At 35.9% G+C, this 17,416-nt stretch overlaps 1 protein-coding gene across 6 annotated transcripts in view; it reads left to right on the top strand.

Annotated features, from left to right (window-relative positions):
* Window positions 1–12,792, top strand: part of LOC117400721 (beta-chimaerin-like) — a 116,300-nt gene extending 103,508 nt beyond the window's left edge. For all 6 annotated transcript variants that reach the window (XM_059021698.1, XM_034001017.3, XM_059021701.1 and 3 more), the window contains 5 exons: window positions 1,562–1,735; window positions 2,958–3,035; window positions 5,542–5,679; window positions 6,374–6,479; window positions 7,073–12,792. In XM_059021698.1, the coding sequence (XP_058877681.1) occupies window positions 1,562–1,735; window positions 2,958–3,035; window positions 5,542–5,679; window positions 6,374–6,479; window positions 7,073–7,244 (668 nt within the window). In that variant the 3' untranslated portion in view covers window positions 7,245–12,792. The remainder of the gene's footprint in view (window positions 1–1,561; window positions 1,736–2,957; window positions 3,036–5,541; window positions 5,680–6,373; window positions 6,480–7,072) is intronic.
* Window positions 12,793–17,416: the final 4,624 nt, after the last annotated feature.

Raw genomic sequence — 17,416 nt, 5'->3', positions numbered from 1 at the left:
CCCCGGATGAGATGAAAATAGGCTTCCAGTCTGCCATCGATTGGTACTCAGCTGTAAAGGTGAGGAAAGGACAGCTTTTCTTGTTTGGAAATCAACACATTAATAAACTGATGCATTTAATACCTGGTGATACATACCTCTAAAAGGCAATTGGTCCTTAAAGGCAACTATGAGTATCAGCACACCCCTACTTTCTATCAAGCCTTCCTATTTTAACAATTATTTTATTTTGATGTATGTGGTATTTGACTGCCTACACATTCCAGAAACAATGGATGCCATTGCACACCTGCCTACCACGGGCAGGGTCCAAATACTCCATGAACTCATAGGAACCCAGCACACTGAAGAAGGCATTAGTCTACTTAAATTAGGTTCTACAATTCTGCTTTGGGTGTGTCTTTCTCATTGTCAAGATGTGTTTTTATTTTCTTATTTGAAATATGAAGTAGGAAAATGGGTTAAAATTGTGGTTTAGTCTTTTTAAGTTTTTGGCAGCTGTAGTTGTCGCCTATTTAATAGTAAATTAAGGACTTTCTTGACATGATTCCAGTTTCGGTTGCTGTAAAGGAATGTCAAGTGGGGAGTATCACTGAAACAATAATACAAACAAAAAAAATAGACAGAAGATTCAATGACATGGTGTGGCAAAGTGGTTTGCAGTGTGTAGGTGTAGAGGTGATGCAATGATGTGTATTGCACAGTTAAATAAACACGGGGTTCAGTCCCGAAATAATAGACTTATTTAAACTTATTTGGACGGTATTTAAACACACACAGAACACAAACACGATCAGAGTGAGTGCTGCAGTACAGTTAAAACAAAACAAACATGAAACACTCACAGTACGAACACAGTCCTTCAGCGGTTTCTCTCGCAAACATAAACAAAGGAGCAGTTTGCATCGTCACATCCCCTTTTATACCGTCAGCCACGCCCCCTTGGTTAGCGAGTGCAATCGTTTTCCTCCAATGCGCAATTGCCACATCGCTTCCCGTCTGGGGCGATGACTTGGTGTACTATGACTCCACCTTTCCCTGGAATGAATTGCCAAACCATCCAGTCTGGGGCACACTGTTCCCTTTACACAGTGCCCTCACAGGTCGGGAGGGAGATTTGTAAGTCAGGGAGATTTGTAAGTCAGATTCATTCTGTCTCCGTCACACATGGCATTTTCAATGCCTTTATTGTTTTGGAATGTCATAATGTGATGATGATTTAAGCTTTCTGGTATGGTACTAGCCCCTCCCTGGTTAGCCACGTACTAATGGGTTTATGGAAGCCGATGTTGAATGAGGGGATGCCGTATTTCTTCTAAGAAGGACAAGTTGTGAAAGATATAATAAATGTGCAGTAGAAATGAAGAGATAAACAAATCTTCACTAGCTTCAACTGAATTATTAGCAGGGTAAAAATACTATTCAAATCACATGTAGACAGGTGATTTTTAACATCCTGAGCAAATAAGAGAAACTGTTAAGAACTAACTTTGTTTTCACGATTGGCATGTAAATGACTGACTTTATATGCTAAGGATCAGTCTTCCTTATTTTATTCCAGACTGTGGGCTGAATGTACATAAACAGTGTTCCAAATTTGTGCCCAATGACTGTCAGCCGGACCTGAAGCGGATCAAGAAGGTGTACTGCTGTGACCTGACCACCCTGGTAAAGGCACACAACACTCAGAGACCCATGGTGGTGGACATGTGCATCCGGGAAATAGAAGAAAGAGGTTTGAATAACTGTTATATATATAGAGAGACCAACTTGGTGCAGGATTTGAACACTTGAATGTTGCAATGTGGGGAACTGAACTAATAATAGAGTTCAGTTTAGTAGCATAGACATTCCTGAAATGAATTCAGAGCCCAAGCCTCTCTACTAACTAACCATAAGGTCATGCACAGGGTTCACCCCAGAACCTTCTCTAAAGTTAGACACTGGACTGGTCTGGTTTCAGTTGTCATTTGGAATAGACAGCTGTTGCAGCGCATTCTAGAAAATGGGCTAAAATAGTATGCCAGTAAAACAAATGCGAATTTGCAGGTATATAGTAAACACATTACTACCATTGGGTGAATAAATAAAAATGTGTAGAATTAAAGAACTTAAAAAAGACTAAAGCCCCTTTCACACTGGCATGCTCTACCCGAGTCAGAACCTACCCAGGTCAGGACCTGATGTCATGCAGGTCAGGTATGTGATTTCACACTGCTTTTGAAGAAGTAGGGTTGACCTGGGTGACAGACGCAAGTGCACAATACAATACTGATTCTCCCATCCAAGCTTCTCTGGATTGACCTGACGGCCCAAATGTTGATTAGAGCAAATGTTTCTACATCCCTGCTCAATCTGGCTCATGCTGTGTCTCAAGCAACACAAATATGGCTAAACAGAATAAAGAGAAATGTTCCTTGCAGAAGTGAAACCTTCACACAGGCGTGGCTGTTTGTAATTACGTCAACTCACGAACGGCCGTCATGCATTTTGTCTCGCTCAACCCGGGTCAAAGCGTGTCAACCCACATCCTGAGATGGATCGCTGGGACCTGGGTTAACCCGGGTACGACCTTGGTATGTGGTTTCACACTATGTGGGATTGTGACCTGGGTAGCCAGAACCCGGGTCCGGACCCGGGTACAACGTTTTAGACACATCCCTGGATTGTATGGTACATTATGCAGTTTGCTTGAAATAACATTAACGAATGCCTTCAAATGTGCCTTGGTTTCTTCTCTGAGCATGAGAAACACTTAATGCAGCTTTCTTTTGTAGCGACTTTAATATCTCAATACCGTTATAGTGTTGCAGAGCTGTGGTACCATTCCGGCATCTTACCCACCAAGAATGCACAAGACAACACTCTTAAAATGATAAGAAGAACCCTGCGACTAGTTTGAAGATTTAAAGATGCATTTTGATGTAGATCATAATCTGAGGCATTTTGTGTCCTAGGTTTGAAATCCGAAGGGCTGTACAGAGTCTCTGGGTTCACTGAACACATTGAAGATGTAAAAATGGGCTTTGATCGAGGTGGGTGATTTTATTATTCCCACAGCCAGTGTTTTTCCCTGATGAACACTTTACACTGTATTTTCTCCAGCCAGGGAAATCATTACAGAGCACGATACAGAAATGTAGAAAGTAGTGCATTTTAATTTACATGCACAGTTTAGTTTGCAGTTATTTGTTAAAACTTAAACTGTGGTGAGGCAAGACCACTGTAACTTGACAACTGATGCTTTTTAACATTACAATAATTGGGAACCTAATGTATAAGTCTTCTGATGGGAGCGCTCTGTAAAGCACATTTGAGAAAATGGTAATAAAAATAATGTTTTGCAAGGGTGTTGCTCACATCATATGACTTTGTGGCATAAGATCAAACTAACCACAGTCCATACTTAAGAGTTTTCTTGCCATTTGAAAGCTAAATTAATACCTAGTTGCTTAATCATTAACTTATTACATATCACCATTTTGTACAGAAGCATAACCAGTTTTTTTAGGTGTTATACTACATGTATAAATATGTAAAATGTCTATAATGTAATACCAAATAGAAAAACAAAATGCCCACGCAGATTAAAATCACATGCGCTCCACCAGTACGTGAAACTTGTTTTTTAAAGCTGAATTTCATTTTGGATTTCCATTTGACATTTACAAGAATGTTCTTACCCACTCAGCATGTTTACCAGACAGTAGTGCTACTTGTGTCTTTAGCATATGACATTCAAGATCCAGTTAAAGTGAAGGATGTACAGTACTCGGTTCTTTGAGTGCTGGTTGTCAGAATAGACAGTATTACAAATGTATTTAAAAAAGCGAAAAACAAAACCGATTGTAATTCATATTCACATATCAGTCAAAGCACTGGCAGTAGCAGTGTAATACACCAAACTGCCTCTGCGTTGTTGCCTGGACTCTGTGGGCTCTTTTGACAGGACCAGTAGTTAAGAGTACTGTACACTCCTGGGGCCTGCTTCCTCTATAGAGGCCATCAGCTGTAGCTGTTTTGAAACAATTCTTAATTAGAAGGCTTGGGTCTATGAAATATGTGTGTTTTTTTTGGTCTAGATAAGTGTTGTTTTTAATCAACTTGCCTCAACCCTGCTACTTTCATAAACACAATCTGTTATCAGAGAAACCATTGTGGTGTGGCTTTATTGAGGAAATGGTTGTATTTAGAATATTAATACTGGGACAGTCCATCTGTGTATTATTAAGCATGTAAACAGAGGAGTGTGTTTTACATTCATCACATTCAAGCAGAGCCCTTTTATCTTCACCTCGGTTAATCCCCTTATCTAAATATCCTTTTACAGTATATAAATTGAGAATCTCCTATTTAGCTTTTAGTTAAGCTTATTGACAATGAGTTAATTAAAAAGTCCACATTTGCTCTGTTTATGTCATTTATTATTATTATTATTATTATTATTATTATTATTATTATTATTATTATTATTATTATTATTATTATTATTATTAATAATAATAATAATAATAATAATAATAATAATAATAATAATAATATATGTTTTCAATACAGTTGTAACCAGTTCAGTAAGATTTTCTATTGTGAGTTTATCACCAAATATTATAATATATAAAGTGTGGAAATAGCTATTTTATTTTGTATTATGCAAAATCATATGAATATGTGTAGTGAAAGTATACATAAAACTACTTTGGGATCATTAAGATGATACAGTAATTCAGAAAAAAACAAAAAACATCTTTTTAAATCCCATTGATTTGTACCCTCTAGCTTTTCAGTGGTTCCTAATCTTGATGACTGCTAAATAACAATGAGGGTGAAACTGATTACGTAATTAAGAAATCCAGATACTTTATTTTGTGAGAAAGACAGGATATATTTGTCATGAATGGTCACAAGTATGTTCCAACAATTACACTATCTTGTAGTTTCACAGATGAGATTGGAAAGTCCCAAGATTAATGCTAACAGGGGTCTAGCCCTACAGTAGATAACATAGCATTGGTAATATAATCCATTTTTCACATTTTGGGCAGGATTTTCAATGCATACATCTACCTTCATTTAAGATTCAGTTGAAGCACATTTGTTGCGTGTTTAGAATGACCTCTACCTTAAACATTTATTATTTAAAATGTCCCAGAACTTGAAACTATTCATTTTTTATTATGGTAACAACAGTAACAGGGTTTTTTTTTTCCATGACTCATACTTACCTCAGTCCCTCCCTCCATTTCTCTGTTTACAGGTTATATATTCGTTGCTCTTGGAAAAATATCAGAACTCCCATCAGCCACACCTATCAACCTTTTAAAATAAGTAAAATACATGCTGGTTAATATGAACAATACTGTAATGTCAATAATTGATGTTCTTTACTTCCTTTAAATTCACTATGCTATCAAACAAATCATATCTGATTTAAATACAGTATTTTTTCAGGCTAGAGATAGATTTCAGTGTATTCTTTAAAATGTATTTATTCATGTTATAAGTGAAGTGTATTTCTATGTGTAATTCTTCATTCTCTTGCAGATGGTCACAAGGCTGACATTGGTGCGGACACGTACGCAGACATCAACATCATTGCGAGTGCTCTTAAACTGTATTTCCGGGACTTACCGATACCACTTATCACCTACGATGCCTATTCTAAATTTATAGAAGCAGCAAGTAAGTTAGAGTATATACAGCAGAGCTCAGCATTGCATAATATGAAGACAGCATTTTTAACATACAGTACATCAATACTGGATTCCATATATTTTTCTGAAGAGATTTAATGTAATGTTTATAACGCAATAAAGTGAATAATTGCACGATTTTGTTTGTTTTGTGTGTCTGACAGTACATTTGACACTTTGTACTTTGCTCTCACAACAGGCCTATTTTGCAAATGTACTGTTAGTCACAATTTTATGCCAAATCATGGGCTGGATTTGTTAGAATTAAAATGGCTTACCTGTCCTTCTGTTTTAACCTACATATATTGTAATGAAACTTTGACGTAATTCGAAATGTATTGCAATGCAATTGCTATGCTTTATAAAGGCTATGGCGCAGCCATTATTTTGATTTAATCTAGGCAATAGTTTGGTGTTGTGTGACCTATGGTTGGGTAAGAGTAACAGCCCTGGTCCTCAAAGACCTGTATGCAGTTAGCTTTAGAGAGGTAGTGGGTGGTATAGTAAAACAAGCCTTTATCACATCAGTAGGATAAATCTAATACATACAAGCCATACCTACCTAAAACAAATTAATTAAGTTAGATGGAAAAGTAAATATAAAATGGAATACGTAATTGGGAAGCATTGTAAAATATAATAATAATGATACGAATAATAATAACATCTGTTTATCGTTTTAGAACTTATTAACCCGGACTCCAGGTTAGAGGCGATTCATGAGGCCCTGCTGTTGCTGCCCCCTGCACACTATGAGACGCTGCGGTACCTAGCAACTCATCTTAAGAAGTAAGGACATTGTTCTTTGTTGCTTGAAATAACCATGTTTCTTTATCTTATAGACTTGGCAACATGCAGATTAAGTCAATACTGTTTTCTTGCAGTGGTTGTCAGGTATTTCAGATCCCATTTGTGACTGGTTAAACATGTAGACATGGCTGATTCATACAGCTCGAAGAACCGAAGAGCTACCAGCGTTTACATTTACAGCAACTAAAATGTAGTGTGGGCCTTTTTAAGTGTGGGACTGTGGAGTCAAATGCGATTGCTTACATAGGGAAGTCAAATACTGGTTTTAGTACAGATGGATAAAACCATGCTGTAACGATAACAACAATACATCATGCCTGATATTTTGTTGCGTCAGTCTTTGCTTTGGAGCAGGTGCTTTCTGAATTACCTCAAATACATATGTTGAAGCATTGTATGGGTTGCATAATAGAATTGATTTGATTCCTAAAACACAATCTGTGTTAGGGGAAAGATCTATTGAATACTAATATGCTTTATAGCAGGTTTATTTATTTGTATTTATTTTTTATTATTATTATTATTATTATTATTATTATTTTGCTCACCAATTTCTTTGCTCTTTATTATAGGGTAACTATGTACGAAAAGGACAATTTTATGAATTCTGAAAACCTTGGAATCGTCTTTGGACCAACATTAATGCGGCCCCCTGACCAAAACACACTCGCCACCTTGAATGACATGAGGTATCAGAAATCAATTGTGCAGCTCTTAATCGAAAACGAAGATGTTTTGTTCTAAACAGATGCGGTGCATCAACCCCTGCTATAGCAGCTTTGGAAATGATTCAGTTGAATTACTGGAAATGTTTCTTGTTAAGGATGATCAGCTGGACTTAATGTTCTCCAGTTCTGCAGATGAATGCAAATGATGTTTCTCTGTCTTATAGACAGATCTCTGTTTGTAAGGGTCAGGCAAAGCCTTCTGTCCTGTATCTTTAAATGTCAATCACACAATAGGTTATACATTGTGGGTATTGCTTCCATTTTGCACTAAATCCATATTTGCATCTGCATCTTTTGTGCTCTGGGAGGAGAGGTGCACACATATTTACACAAATTAAATAGTATTTTAGTAAGACACATATATGTGGGGAAAAATAAAAACATACTTGATTGTGTTGTACACCTCCTACAATGCTAGGGTCACATATTTCCACAAGGGCTTTATACACCTGACCCTTTTCACAAAATTAACTCATGAGTAAATTCAAAGACTGGTATGCATTGAAATAAAGTCAGCTATTCATAGCATGATTCTAAATTGACGTTTTGAACTGCAGCCAAGAAAAGGTTAATGAATAACATTTACTTAAGGAATTGAGCGCTTGTTCAAACGTTTTCTTCTTAAAATACATCTGAGGGTGACTCAAGTATCACGAGGATACTGACAATTTGGATGACCAGATCCAGCCGATCAGTAAATTGTAAACTCTGTTTCGTGCACCTCATTGCAAAAATAAGAAAGTTAGCATCATTTTATTTGTGGGACACATGTGTCCCTTGTACCTTAAAGGGTTAAAACTCCAGTTGCTTAGAAATGTGGATTATTATATTCAAATGACTCTCTTATGTGGAGCAAGTAGTTTTCAAAATACACCTGTAGTGCAAAGGCAGTAATGACAAATTAGCCAACTAATTGTGGTGCAAAAGGAGGTTGTCCCTGGAGATAAAACTTCAATTTTGCTAATGACTCAGAGACTCTCTGGACTTTGGGGAGTCCACATTCCAATCCTGTACAAACAAGAACATCAGCCTCATGAAGTGTTGGTGTTATTTAAAGCTGAAATCTGGATTGAGCTCAATTTGCTAAAGCCTTGTATTTAAACAAGCGTAATGTGTAAAATATACAATAGAAATGTGACATACTTATATGTTTGAAACAGAGGAACAAAATCAAGGCTGATAGTTGTACTTTTAAGTGTTAAAAGTATGTTTTATGAGCTAGTTTCTGGACACAGTGCTTCGCCTTTTATGTATGCTATTTCTCAATTTAATTGAGTTAAATTAGGTTATTAAAATGTTTGAATGTAGTATGTCATCGTTCTTTATACATCAGAGACATACTTTGCACCTACTGCATATTTTGTATCAGGCTAAAAGTAAACCAAACATCTTTCCAAAAAATACAGCAACCAAATATTGATATTAACAAGGATTTAGAAAATGTTCTATCAAATTGATCCTTGTACTACCTAGTTTTATTAGATTCATTACCTGCAGTGCAATATTAGGGTTACAAGCACTTACACAGCTTGGCTTATTATTTACACTACAACCTTATTCTTTAATGGTGTACATTATTCACCTGGAAAAACACCAAAACATAAATCACAGTATTGTCCATAAATATGAAAATCTATTCCACTTGTTTGTTCAGCGTTGTACAACATTCAGTTATTCTTCCATTCAAGCTCAGTTTATTCAACTGGGTCAGCTTATTCTGTAAAACTTGCAAAAGACAGCTCATGTTGTGTGAGCACACAGCAAATTGGCCAGTGTTAAATCCACTCTGTAGGAGTCAAATCTAACACTTTTCCAGTGTACATATGGCTCCACCCTCCATAGTGTAAAAGTTATACTTTTGTAAAAGTTAAAAAAAATAACACTTTCATAGTGTAAAACATTTAACACTATGGGAGTTAAATTGACGTCTCTTTCAGTGTATAACTAGCACCCCTTTATTGTAAACTAACTACCTAAGGTTTGGAAATAACACTGGGAACGTGATGTTAACACTGCTGTAGTGACAATTTAACTCATATGAGTACACAATTGTACTCTGTATATAAACCATGTACACTTAACAAGTGTAAACTAATAGCTTCTTAATTTGTCAGATATTGTTTGATTGCCTTGAAAGTAAATTAAAGTATTTTAGCAAGCACAGGAATAATTGGGAAGATACACACCAAGACTCACAGATACAACATAGTTTATTTGGGTAGCCAACACCCACAGCACCATCCAAACACTCAAACTCACACACAGACAGCCCTTTCCTCACCCCAGAGCACTACCCCGCCCCTCAAGGTGACATTCACATAGTACGTAAAACAACACAGGAAGGTTTCGATGGTTATAGGGTATGGCAAAATAACTAATAGGGGCACTTAAAATAATCACATTTATAACAACAATAACAACAGTATTTCCCTTGCCCTATTTCCCACTCCCAGCGTCCTCTGCTGCTAATTATCATATTTGTGGAGGCCAGCTCCGGGCACGGCACACAATCAACCAACAGGTGACAATGGAGAGTCAGTCCAGCCGTGCCCGTTACAATATATTAGTCTACCTTGAACTTCTCCAGCACGGACAGAAGCGGCGCCATTACAGAAACCACTGACTAAAGTCCCGGATGTTGATTTTATTACTCAGGATTAGTGTACTTTATTTTACACTGTGAAACGTACCTTGGTTTAGATATGAAACACTGACGGTTAACACTGGGATTTCAACACTGGCCAATTTGCTGTTTAGAAATAAAGAATGAACAATCTGTCTCTCAAGTTCCAAACTATTAAAGGTGCAGGACAGCGGGCAGTCCAGGCCCCGAATTCATATTTAGCACTTTCCTCCTCTTTCTCTTAAGTCTGTATTTAATCTGCTTGTAAAACAAGTTGTATGGTTCAGATGTGTTGTTTCTGTATTTATATAGGTACTTTAAAAAGATTAATATTTTCATTGATGCATATAAGTGATGTACATTCCTGAAGTGAAAGAAGATAGTGAAAGAAGATAGTGAAAAAGGTACGACATAGGTCACTGATTAGTGACACTGTGCATTGAGTTACGTACTGAATATTATGCATTTTAATTTGAATATTTTTATTTTACAAGGATATTCATGTGAAAACATTGTACAAATACAGTACTGTTATATTTATTGTAGCTCGATATATTTATGCAGAAAAATGCATTTTGCATAACTGTTAACCTAAGTGGTTAATGTCAGTAGGTGCCTTTTACTTAATTTACATTTACTCTGAAATGCTATGGAGATCAACTGGAAAAGAGCTGCATAGGTTAAAAACTGTTCATTTAAACCTCTTGCTTTTTTGTTTGTCATTTACATTCAACCTTTTTATTTGCTATGATTAAGGTACTTATTTTCTACAAAATGTGTGAAAAAAAGATTTGCAATTCAGTTTCTAATTTCTAAAAAAACAAATGTAGATACATTGATTAAATGTGTTTAAAAATGCTATTGTTATGTTGTCCTTTGTAAGCTATATTTAGTAAGCGATTTACATGTGTATGTGACTGGGAGATAGAGGATGCACATGTACACTACATCTCACTGTGTGTACATCTGTTACATATCTTGAGATATTGTTCTTCCACTTGGTATGGGAATTCCTCAGCATGGGTTCCTGGTCAAAACCATAGAGCTAATGAAGGCAATGTGGTTTATGGAATTAATCTACGTAAGTGACAGCATGGACGCTGTAAATCAAAGTTATAGGAGTCACAAGCTTTCCTTGAAAACTTAGGAAAATAAATATGCCCCTCTATGGTTCTGATTAAAATATGCATGTGCATTTGTTATGAGATCCAGTTCTACATGCTGGTGAGTTACTTGTTCATGGTCCTGAGTTCCGACACCTGTAAGATTTATTCATATAATTGGCAGCGGAGATGTGCTGTACTCAGTGTTACTGTACTAACACACATTAAAGGAGATTTAGAAAATGTACAAGCAGGAAACAATATAAATCATCAGACTTGTGCAATGCTCCGTTCAACAAGCAAAAACACTAGGTACTCATTTACTTTGCAGAGCACAACGTGTAGGTTCTGTGCTTATTGTTTTCCAATGATGGAAATGCAAAACAAACATTGAGTGTTGCACCTTGAACATGTGAAAGCCAGGCTGCATATAACAATGTACCTTAATCTAAAAAGTGTGGGGTCACATTAATTAAGGCAGAACCATTGGAGGTGGGGTATTTGTTGTATGTTTCATCCCACTCATACATCTTGTCTGCCCAATATTATGGTATCCCAGAAGAGATCATTAGCACATCTTCAAATACATGTACAGATCTTAACGTGTGTGCCCCCGTATTATTAATTTGTTACTAATGTAGAATGACTCGGAAGGGAATGTTTGTTCCTCACAAATTAATTTCTGTAATGGTGACTGCCAGGACCATTGCTGCCGTTGTTTTAAGCAGCTTTGAGAATAAAAATGATTATTTTATGATTGATGTCAAGAATTCAATTACACAAAAACATTTGTTATTGTGATTTTTTTTTAAATCTGAGTTACTATATTCTTAATATAAAAAATTGGTAAATGTTTTACGTACATTTTTGATAGCCATAATACATTTTCCAGCAACAAGGATAGAGTGAAGGCACCCACATGTCCCATCAGTCTGTATATATTTATGTAAGTCACATTCACATTTTTATATATGACTGGAGAACTACTTGTCTTATTCTGATGAAACTTGGCAAGAATGTTTATTGAAAGTATCAGAATCTTATATTTGATATGTTTATATATGTTTTTATTTTTCTTCTACGTTGACACTGTTTGGTATTACAAAATAATAAACTTTATCTTATAACCCATATATAATATTACACATGTCATGGTGCTAAACTTGATACTGTCACCATAATGGCGCTATCCTTTTATCAGAATCTGAGGTAGGGGTTGTGTATGCCATTGATATATTTGTTTTCTGGGTAATACCACAGGAATGTGTCATGAACTGTAAATGCACCTGAAGGTAAACAGATTTCAAATGTTGATAAGAAACTGAGCATAGCTATGTCTTGAACCTTCCCATTGAAAGTCTGTAAACCTCTTTGATTTCAATCATTTCTGTAGCTCTCAGGCAGAATGCCCAGTTTCACTGCAGGATAACTTTCTGGCACTGAAGCAAACCTAAAAGTTTCTGTACTCTGCAGCTACTTCTCACTGGTAGCACAACACAAAATAATACAGTTTGTGTAGTTCATAACATTGAAGACATGGGCATCAAAGCTTGTGCACACTGCACTGTCTATTACATGCTTATTTTTTAAAAACATTTTGCTATATCACAGGTGATTTTGAGAACTAGTTGTTTTCTCAGCAGAAGCAAAACATTGTGCATTTGAGCCTACTTTCCACATTTTATGTATGCATTTTTACTACTTTCTAAACTAAGTTAAAGTACATTTTCATCTTCATTAATATCTTCTGTTTTAAGTCACTCTAGTTTGCACTGCTGGAGTCACTCTAGTTTGCATCTGCCATAGAGAATACAAAATGTTCAGCTTCTCTCTTCCTAATAAATATTCTACCACATCAAGAAGACTCTGATTGGGTTTCATCATATTGAAGCTTCCAACTGCTTAAATACAATATATAGTCCAAATAATATCTAGATATTATTTGGACTTAAAATAGTTTTTCCCTCTTATAACTACTATATACAAGTTCCCTATAGTAAAAGCATAGCAAAGTGTAATAAAGCATAGGTAAGCATTGTAAAGTCCAAAGAGGTAAGGAAAGCACTATAAAAACATAACCAACCATAATGAACTATGGGAAATCCATAACATAACCATGAGAAAAGTAAGGAAAAAGCGCTAAATTACTGTGCAAATGAACTGTGTTTCATTCCGTTCCTTTTAATTTGTACTTTTTAAGCTTTCATTTGTATGTTTTCATACAGAACTTAAACAGTATGCTCCCCTGTGGAACAACCTTATGTGTGACTATAGAGGGAGGGAGGGAGGCGGAACTTTAAATATTTGCATTAACACAGCTGGCGTGAGCAATAAGGAATCGTTTATCTGCCAATCTATATCTAAAATGTATACTCTGTATTAAAGGAAGCCAGGGTTTACACTTCCTGTTAAAAAGGTTTACTTTTACTACAATACAGAACTCTGCTGACTTCTGATAACAAACTAAACATACATACTTTAAACATACATTGTTGCTTCCTATAAAATTCTATATAATACGAATAGGGTATTGAAACAAAAGAAACACCAGTAGCACACTTGTGTACTCATAGGCAGCCTTACACATGACTTATTAACTCTGTCCTAAAAGTCTGTTTCTGTCACAATTGGGAAGACAGCAGACCTGACTTCATATGGGACTGATAGTTGGAGTTTGGTTGGCAGGTGCTTTCATATCCAAGACCTCATCAGTGGTGTTTCTGGAGGAACAGTCTCCAAAGTGACTCTATTGACCGTTCTAGCGAACAGCCTCAGATTGCAACCCTCATTACCTCCATAGTGTACCCGACTTAATTAGAGGAAGTAATCCTTGAGGGATGGGGCTGTATTCTTGAAAGCCTTCTTAGGACAAAACTTTGTCAGAAAATAGTTAAGATTGTTCTTAAGTTCAATTCATCAATTTTTGTTGCACTCTTCCTAAATTTCTTCGTAAGAACTTCTTAAATATTGTCTTAAGAAAGACAGAAAATCCTGAGTAATACAGGCCTAAGGCTGGTAAACTGTGTTTAAAACACATGTATTGTGATTTAGCTAAACACATCACATTTTACATTTTAATTAAATGTATTTATTTATTTATACCCCTACTTATTACGTAGCGTAGTACTGAAATAAATAAACTTACAAAGCTTTCTAAATCGAAAAGTTTGCAAGTTTATATAATATAAATGAACAAGGCTGTGTGGTCCAGTGGTTAAAGAAAAGGGGCTTGTAACCAGGAGGTCCCCGGTTCAAATTCCACCTCAGCCACTGACTCATTGTGTGACCCTGAGCAAGTCACTTAACCTCCTTGTTCTCCGTCTTTCGGGTGAGACGTAGTTGTAAGTAACTCTGCAGCTGATGTATAGTTAACACACCCTAGTCTCTGTAAGTCGCCTTGGATAAAGGCGTCTGCTAAATAAACAAATAATAATAATAATAATAATAATAATAATAATAATAACTCCCTCCAAATCAGTGGCTTCTATCATCAGTCAAAAGTCAAAAATACCCCCCCCCCCCCCCCCCCCCCTCCAATGTAAACCAATCAATGTCATTGAAACAAAACCCCGCCTTCTTTTCATAGTTAACCAATCAGTTATTCTGCCTGCGGGGAAAATCTGCCCCCAGAACAAAATTCATCGCAAATAACTGAATTTAGCGTTTTAAATCCCTGAAGTGATGCTGACTCTCATCTCGCTCTCAGGTTTGTCTTCTCTGCCTCCATCCTACAAAAAGCTGCAACATTTTACATCAATATGTAATACACATTGCATACTTATTTTTATTAATTGATATTAAGGTTATCATAAATAATCCTTCAAATAATTAAATTGTTAGTTATAGCGTGATTTAGGTCTACATTAACTGGTTATGAAATCCTAAAATATCAAAATACCCATAATGAAAAACAAAAATAAAGAGTTTAGATTCACAAATGTTTATATCATAAATAGAAAACAAAACAAAAAAAAGAAATCTTCATGTAATAGGTGTAATGCAAAGACAAAAAGACCTGGAGCAGAGAATATGTGGAAAATTGAACCATAAAGACAGGAATACCTGTCTCAGTGTCTGTAAACTATGAGCTTGAGAGCTTATTGATTTCTTAACAAATTATTATCTAGTACATAGCATACTATTAGTCTAGAAATGTCTTGCTTTCTTCAAAGTCACAACAGCTTGTCCCCAAGGACACTCTTATCATGTGTAGTCATAAAGTTGTATTGTAATGTATCATAACCACACTTGCAAAGATAATCGAAAGGCTGTAGCCTTCGCTTCGGGTACATCAAAATCTATCCAAGGCAATGGTGTTTGCAATGGAGATCCATGAAACACCTTCAAGTGAAAAATATAAGCCTGAATCCAAATCAAAAGTTTAATTATATATAATTGAGTACTTAAGTTTTGAAATATTAAAAAGTTCTTCAATTAGTGCAGCATTGTATCTAATATTTCATTGATTGACATTGGAATTGGAATTGCTGCTGCCTCAAAATATTACCTTTAAAGTATATACTTGTTATTGTATTTACGTTTTGTATACTTTATCAATAACCATATGAACAATAAGCACAGGAAATTGGAAACAGTCTGAGGAATACAGTTTGACAGTGTATTGCAGTTCCCCTAAAAGGTTAATATTGGCGTGTGTATTATTTTAATGCTGCATCGTAATATTAGACTCTTGCATTACAACGCGCAAAAGGTTGTTGCGTAAAACAGATACCTGCTCCCCCTTCATTATCACATTTACCTGGGCAATGTCGTCACCTAATGTGTGGGCTGAAGGACAGGTTAAACCACCTGTCGCAGAGGACACAGGTGAATTATCAACCAATCAGGTGGTAAAGGGGAGGAATTCCAGAAGTGTAGTTATACCATTGTCTGCACATTTGCACTTGATATATCAGTATACAGCAGCCTACCTGTGGAAACAACTGGATAGTCATATTTTCAGGGCGTCTATATTAAACGATTAATGTAACCTCTATGAGAGAATTGCCATTCAAAAACAATGACTTAAAAACAACGTCTGTACGACGGGTTAAACACTTTGGTGTGGAATTAAAGGATATGGACAACTAATTGTTTGAAAACTGGGATTATTGATCTGCGTCACGTTTTAACAACAAAAGTTTGGAAAAGAATTACATATGGAGTGAAAACTGACTGAAAAACAAAACTTGTTTCAGTTTTTAAATTTGTACTGTATCTCCCGTTTAAAGTGACCGCATACAGAAGCTTGCTCCAGTCTGTCGCTTAACGAGGTAAGCATGCCCAGTACTTTCAACATGAATTAGACTCACAGGAAAAAACTGAACGGCTATATTGTTATTATAGATTGCAATAGTTCTCAATTTAGATAGGTTATTGATAATATTACAGCATTAAATTAAAATGTAACTTTCTGTCGCTTTTCTTAAAACCGAGGCTTAGAAACTACACCATGCCTTTGTTTTTGTTTTTGGTAACTTCCCCGGGCTGAAAATGGAATTGGCCTTGAACATAATATTATTTAAGTGTTACGTCTCGTGTAAGAAATGTAATTAATCTCCCGAGTTCTTTATTTGAAGCCTTTTGACATCAAGGGATATGTATCTTACAATTACTATAGTCAACACCTTCTTCTTAACGGTTATTGAATTAAACCCCATGTGTGTTAAATGTGTGCACCATTGAAAATCAAATGGTGTTTTGCAACATCATTATGCATGGTAGTTTGCGGTCTTACCGTGGTAGTTCATGAATGTCAGACTGTATTTTGTTATACTATTACAATTGTATTTATTACTCTTTGAAAATAATTCGTTTGGACAAAACATTGCATTCAAAATGCTGCCACCTGGAAGAAAATAGTGAAAACAGGAAAATTCATCAAATACCAGTACAGCAACACAACATACTGGTGGACTTCTTGTGACGTGGATAAATGACTCGAGGTATCTGTCTCGTCATTTATCTTTCCACCAGAAGCCCTCAATACGATTACAGGTTATTGTGCACACTTTGGTGTAGTTTTATTTTATTATTATTATTATTATTATTATTATTATTAATAATAATAATGATAATGATAATAATAATAATAATGGTAGCGTACTTTTGAGATGGGCTAACTATGTATATTTATTTATTTATTTATTTATTTATTTATTTATTTATTTTGACAAAAGGTAAAACAGAGTGAAGCGCCTCGGAGGAAAATGGCAGAAACTAAAAGTTGGTGGAAATCCGTGACATTACGAAAGAAAACAAAAGATACTGCGGTTAAACAGGATAGCAGTCCAGAACACCAACCGTCTCAGGACAAGACGGCAATTACTGCAGATTCAACCGGCTTTCAGGAAAACAAACACCCCAACGTAATGGACACTGAATGCACTGAACACAAGTTCGAGAATGGATTTCACGAGAAAACCTCGAGAAGGAATTTGAAAATCTCTCGGTCCGGACGCT

Source organism: Acipenser ruthenus, chromosome 4 (assembly GCF_902713425.1).
Source record: "Acipenser ruthenus chromosome 4, fAciRut3.2 maternal haplotype, whole genome shotgun sequence".
Classification (NCBI taxonomy): domain Eukaryota; kingdom Metazoa; phylum Chordata; class Actinopteri; order Acipenseriformes; family Acipenseridae; genus Acipenser; species Acipenser ruthenus.
Note: the sequence above shows the minus strand (reverse complement) of the source record. Positions and strands in the feature narration are given on the sequence as shown.